Source organism: Malaclemys terrapin, chromosome 23 (genome assembly GCF_027887155.1).
Source record: "Malaclemys terrapin pileata isolate rMalTer1 chromosome 23, rMalTer1.hap1, whole genome shotgun sequence".
In the NCBI taxonomy this organism is placed as follows: Eukaryota; Metazoa; Chordata; order Testudines; family Emydidae; genus Malaclemys; species Malaclemys terrapin.
In genome coordinates, this window is record NC_071527.1 from 11,796,862 (window position 1) to 11,803,569 (window position 6,708).

At 51.7% G+C, this 6,708-nt stretch overlaps 1 protein-coding gene across 1 annotated transcript in view; it reads right to left on the reverse strand.

Moving 5' to 3' along the window:
- The window catches only part of LOC128828463 (adhesion G protein-coupled receptor E5-like), a 30,161-nt gene extending 24,571 nt beyond the window's left edge, over positions 1 to 5,590 (reverse strand). Inside the window, 1 exon segment of the mRNA XM_054013160.1 lies at positions 5,557 to 5,590. Within this exon segment, the coding sequence (XP_053869135.1) occupies positions 5,557 to 5,590 (34 nt within the window).
- Between the last annotated feature and the right edge of the window lie 1,118 nt (positions 5,591 to 6,708).

Sequence of the window (6,708 nt, forward strand, 5' to 3'; positions counted from 1 at the left end):
CCTGTGAAGAGAAGAAAGAACAGCAGACAGAGAGCACATGTACTGAGACAAGAAACCACACCCCATCTCCCACTCCCCTGCCAGAACTGGGGTACCATTCATAGGCCATGCTCTTCCAAACATAATCTCGAAGGGACTAAGCCCTATCCTACCCTTAGGGAGAGCACGAATACGAAGTAACACAAGGGGCAAGGCATCAGGCCACTTAAGAGAGGCCTCCTGACAGACCTTTGAGAGGTGTCGCTTGAGTGTCTGATTTGTGCGTTCCACTACTCCACTGGCTTGTGGTCGCCAGGGTGTGTGGAGCTTCCAGGGGATTTGCAGAGCACTTGATATATTTTGAACAATTTGAGATGTGAAGTGTGTTCCATTATCAGATTCCATCCACTGAGGAAGGCCGAAGCGAGGAATGATTTCCTTGACAAACTTAAGAGCCACTGTCTTGGCAGTGTTGTTGCGACATGGGAAGGCCTCAGGCCATCCGCTGAATCGATCCACTAAGACGAGAAGGTACCTGTACCCTTGGGTCCTGGGAAACTCAGTAAAGTCTATTTGCCACACCAATCCTGGGCCTGGGGTAGGTTCCAGGGTGGCTGGTGGCACTGCTACTCCTGGTCGAGGGTTATTCTTTTGGCAGATTAAACATTCAGCTTGTACCTGTGATGCTAGGGGTTTAAGTCCGGAGGTTAGAAAATATTTATTCATGAGCTGGGTAAGAGCCTCTCTGCCTGCGTGTGTGGTCTGATGCAGTTTCTGCAACACTGGTCGAATCAAGCCCTTGGGCAGGAGGATTTTTCCCTCTGTGGAATAAAGCCATCCCTCCTTTTCCTGGAGACCGAGACTGTCAGCCAGGTTTCTGTCCTCTTGGGAGTACTGAGGGGCTGCGAGCTCACCTACTGATGGGATGAGGGCATGCATTTGGGCATTCTCCTCAGTTGCTGATTTCAGGGTAGCAGCTCGCTTAGCTTCCCTGTCTGCTCTGGCATTACCCTTGGTTACATCTTGATCTTCCCTTTGATGGGCTTTGCAATGCACCACTGCTACTGCTGAGGGGAGTTGTACTGCTTCTAACAGCCGGAGAATTTGAGACCCATGCTTGACCGGAGAGCCTTGGGCTGTTAGCATTCTCCTTTGCTTCCACAAACCAGCGTGAGCATGCAATACCCCAAAAGCATACTTTGAGTCAGTAAAGATATTAACCCGTTTGTCTTTTGCCAGCTCGAGGGCACGAGTCAGGGCCACTAGTTCAGCAAGCTGGGCAGATGTTCCTGCCGGTAAACCCTCAGCTTCCACGGTATCATGAAGAGACACAATAGCATAACCAGCCCTCCTTTGCCCATCCATAACAGTACTACTGCCATCCGTATACCATTCCAAGTCAGCATTTGGGAGTGGCTGATCTTTTAGATCTGGGCGGCTAGAATACTGAACATCTATGATTTCTAAACAGTCATGTTCCTGCTTTTCTGTCTCTGGTAGCAGTGTAGCTGGATTAAGGGAGGGACAGGTCTGCAGGGTGACTTCAGGATTCTCTAACAGCTTCGCCTGGTACCGAGCAACCCGAGCCTGTGTGAGCCAAAGACCACCCTTAGTGTCCAGCAAGGCTCGGACCATATGGGGAACATACACTTGCACAGTTCCTCCCAGTGTCAGTTTTTCAGCTTCCCCAAGCACTAGAGCAGTAGCTGCGACCGCCCTCAAACAGGCTGGCCATCCCTTTGAAACTTGATCCAGTTGTTTAGAGAAGTATGCCACAGGACGTTTCCAGGCACCTAATAGCTGGGTAAGCATTCCCAAAGCTACCCCTTTTCGTTCATGCACATACAGTTGGAACGGCTTAGATATATCGGGCAAACCCAGGGCTGGAGCTTCCATAAGCTTCCTTTTCAAGATTTTAAATGCCCTGTCCGCTTCTGGGGACCAGTGAAAGGGGTCATGTTCCGCTCCCTTAACACATTCATACAGAGGTTTAGCCCACAGTCCAAACTCTGGAATCCATATTCTGCAAAAACCTGCCATGCCCAGGAATGCCCTAAGCCGTTTACGGTTGCTGGGGATGGGAACTTGGCAGATAGCCTCCTTCCTTTCGTTTGAGAGCTGTCTTTCTCCCTGCCTGATGTGAAATCCCAGATATTGAACCTCTAAAAGAGCAATTTGGGCTTTGCTTTGAGATACCCTGTATCCTCGCAGTCCAATAAAATTTAGGAGACTCACAGTAGCTCTAAGACAAGGGATTAGACCCACAGCAGCAATCAACAAGTCATCTACATATTGCAGCAGGAGGGCTCTGTCTGAATTATCCCACTCCTCCAAGTCTTTGGCCAAAGCCTGTCCAAACAGAGTGGGGGAATTTTTAAATCCTTGAGCCAATACTGTCCAACAAAGCTGCTTTTTAACCCTTTGTCCTCATTATACCTTGCAGTATTTTGCAGATCTCACAGTTGCTTGGGCACATTCAGGCCCCCCTTTCTCTTGGTTGTCAGCCAAGTCTTGGCTGTGAACAATGTCCTTGGATGAGCCAGCATGACTGAGCTGCTAGCTATATTTTCCTCTCAGTTAACTCATTCTGTTCTCTTTCCTTCTCCCTTTCTCAGCTTCTTCTAACTTCCAAAGGAACCTTCCACTCTTCACTCATACACCTCTTCTCCAACCATTAACACATACTCATTGCCATCATACACCTTTCCAGTAACATAACTTCTGTACAGAGCTTTGAAGCAACAAACCAGGACGAGCACACTCACTTCTGAGGATTCCACTCTGTACAACTTCTGGTGTCCAATAGCTTTCCCTTTAAACCTTAAATGCCTTCTGTCTTCATCCTTAGCCTTGGCTATAACCTGATTCCGCTCCACTTCAGACAACAGGGTTCTCATAAGTATATTACAATCATCCCAGTCAGGCTTATGGCTAGCTAGACACCCTTCAAAGATAGAAATGAACTTGCTTGGATTTGTTGAAAATTCTCCTGCCTCTGCCTTAAAAGCAGCCAGATGTACAGGGTTAAAAGGTACATGCGAGTAGACAGATACTATCTGAGCTGGCCGTTCCTGAGTTCCCGGACGAGCTACCACACTCTCCGTAATCAACGGATACAATCCTACGGGGGGGGGGGGGGTACTCTCTGAAGCCTGTGGGGGTGGAGGAGCCGAAGGGGACACCGATTCTGGCATTACAACAGTGGGAGGGTTCTGGGGTTTAGCAGCCGTTACTATCGAGCCTGTCGGAGTCAAATGGCACTTGAGCAAAATATCAGTCCTATTTCTTAACACCATAAACGTATACGCATAGAGATGTTCATTCCATTTACCTGTTCTCTGACAAAACAAAAGCAATTGAAGGATCGTGTTGTAATTAAGTGATCCTTCCAGTGGCCACCTTTCTTGGCACTCCAGCTGGTACTGAGGCCAATCAACTGTACAGAACCTTTTCAATTTACTTTTAATCAACTGATCAGATCCAAACACCTTCCAGTTCACCAGAATGCATTCTAAGGGTGTACACTGTACCCTGCCGACTGTACTCTGTCCCTGCCCCATATTCTAGGGAGACTCTGGGCGTCCCCAGGTCACAACAGGCAGACTCTGGGCGTCCCCAGGTCACAACAGATAAGTCCCCACTGGACTGTTCCTACCTTATCCAAGGGTCCGGTTCTGCACCGTCACCGTTGCCCTATCAACGGGACCGGTTCCTCACCGTCGCCCGCAGCTGCTTCTCCACTGTCTGTGTGCGTTGCACCGTTGTGCCCTCCGGGGTCGAGCAAACCACGTCTCCACCGAGGCCCCCGATGAAGTCACCGGTGCGCGCTGGGCGTCGGTCGTCGTCGTAATCCGTCGGCCACCAGGAGGGATCCGGGCAAGGCTAAATTTCAGCCTCGAGCCCACCCAGGGACGCCAAAACTGTTGCCTGCCCTAAAGGGCTCGAGGGGACAACAATGGTCCGTCGCCCGGTGTGCTTGGCACCAATAAAGACACCGAGGGGAGAAAGCAAGCCAAGTTTATTTCAGAGCTCTGAAATGGCACTAGGAGACCAGCATGTCTCAAATCCAGTGCAACAAATACAAACAACTTTTACCTTTTATACTCCAAACTGTTTACATACATCTCTTTGTCTGGCTGTTCCCCCTTACCCCTCCCTTCCAGACAACTGTTACAATAAGCTCTACAGAAGCTTGTGAGAAAACTTTCTCAGTCTTTGCGACCTTGAGTTAGATGCCTGCAAACTAACTACCCCGCTTCTTATCTCTATTATTTCTGCTAGTGTGAGTGAAACTGCAGCCATCTGCTAGAAAGCTGACATTACATTTCTGCTTCAACCTACTTCAGAGCATGTCAGCAGTTAGCACAGAAGTAGGTGAGAGTTCCCAAGATGGAGTCACTGTGGTTCACAGACCCAGAGCAAAAGAGCTTCATCGGCACTTGTGGCCTTCCACTCTCCCGAGTTACCTGGTAGCTATGCCTAGTGGACCCCAACAGGACTCCAGCTGAGGCCTCCCCAGTGCCGAGCAGGGCGGGACAGTCACCTCCCATGTCTTACAGAGCAGTGGTTCTCAGCCAGGGGTACGTGTACCCTCGGGGGGATGCACAGGTCTTCCCAAGGGTACGTCAACTCATCTAGATATTTGCCTAGTTTTACAACAGGCGACTCAAAAAGCTTTAGCGAAGTCAGTACAAACTAAAATTTTATACAGACAATGACTTGTTGGTACTGCTCTATGTACTCTACACTGAACTGGAAGGACAATATTTATATTCCAATTGATTTATTTTAGAAAGCTATGGTAAAAATGAGACACTCAGCAATTTGTCCGGAGTAGTGTGGCTGTGATGCTTTTCTGTCTGATTTTGTAAGCAAGCAGTTTTTAAGTGAAGTGAAACAGGGTACGCAAGACAACTCAGCTTCCTGGAAGGGGCACAGGGGTCGGGAAAGGTTGAGAGCCCCGATTCAGAGGACGCTGTTATCCGTTTTGCACAAGGGGAAAGACACAGAGCAGCAGGGTGGTTTGGGGATTAAGGCGCTGGGCTGGGGCTCTGGAGATCAGCCCTCAGTTCTCTGATTCTTCCGCAGAATCTCTGGACAGGTCACTGCCACCTGCTGTGCCTCAGTTTCCCCATTTGTAAAACAGGGATAAGGCTCTGCTTTGTAAAGATAGTGAGGTGTCTAACTCCCATTGATTTAACAAAAGAAAATCTGCCCCAAGGGCCTTCCTTTGTCTAGCTCTTGGGGGCAAGGGCTGTCTGTATCGCGCCCGGCACAGCAGGGCCCCAAGCGCGGGCAGGGTCTGTGCAGCACCCAGTGCAGGGGCCCCCACAATTTAGTCGGGGGTCTATAGCTGCTATCACAACACACCTAATGCACGAGAGGAAGTGACCTGACCCAGTCTCAGTAGAAAGGCCAAAGACGGACGGCACCTAGAGACCCAACACCCAGGGCTGAAGCAGACTGACAGGGGGGGGGAGGGAGAAGTGGGGAGGAGAAAGGGGGGGGCAGTAGTTTGCTATGCCAATGGAGCGAGGCTGTCACCCCAGCTGGGGGGCTGGCCCCACGGACTCTCACCGAGCGAGACCGTGGGATCTGGGGGAAGCGCCATAGCCGGCTCTGTTGTGAAAACATCCGGGTGGTAACTAGGGGTTTTATCGGTTCCCTTTTCACGAGGCCACTTATGTCCTGGCTAGTCCCCCCACTGAAGGGCAGGACTCAAGTGGTGCCGAAAGCCCTGAGCCGTTAGGGGCTGCAGTGGGGCAGGTTGCTAACAAGGCTCGCTGAGGTCATCCCAGATACAAGTGCTGAGCACAAAGCCTGTCCCACTAGGGAGCCTGGCCCTGCGGCACCTGTTGTGAGGGACCCTGGTGCTAGTGCCTAGGTGTGCAAGGACACCCAGAGGCCGGGGATTGGTGTGAAGGACTCTGGTGCCAGTGCCCGGGTGTGCGAGGACACCCAGGGGCTGGGGATTGGCACAAGGGACCCGGGTGCTAGTGCCCAGATGTGCGAGGACACCCAGAGGCCGGGGATTGGCATGAGGGACCCGGGTGCTAGTGCCCAGATGTGCGAGGACACCCAGAGGCCGGGGATTGGCACGAGGGACCCGGGTGCTAGTGCCCAGATGTGCGAGGACACCCAGGGGCTGGAGATTGGCACAAGAGACCTGGGTGCTAGTGCCCAGATGTGCGAGGACACCCAGAGGCCAGGCAAGGGGTCAGACTGGTTCAGACTTTGCCCAGGGCTCCAGCGAGTGACAGGATCTGGGTCCAGCCACGACATGGTGCCACTTTGCCTGTGGTTCAGCCAGAGCCCCCCTCGCTCATAGCCCCCCCAATGGACAGCCAGGGCCTTTCCAGAGCCTGCTGCAGGCCTCTAACCCTCATGAATTCCTCTCTTAGCCCTGCACTTTGGCCCCATGTGTCACAGGGAGCTGGGGGAGGAGGGGGACTGGGCTCTCTGGAGCCATCACCATTGATTTTGTTAGCAATCACTTTAGGAGCTGGGCTAGGTCAGGAAATTCCTATACAGCTCTACACTGGAGGGGTGGGGGGGGGAGGGGGTCAGCCTGACAGGGCACTGGGAATAACGCAGCTAGCAGGGCAGTGTTGGGTGACCTTGGGCAAGTCATGTCCCCTCTCTGTGCCTCAGTTTCCCTTTCTGCCCCATGTCTAATTAGACTGTGAACTCTTTAGGGCAGGCATATTTTTAAAGGGACTCAGAGGCCAC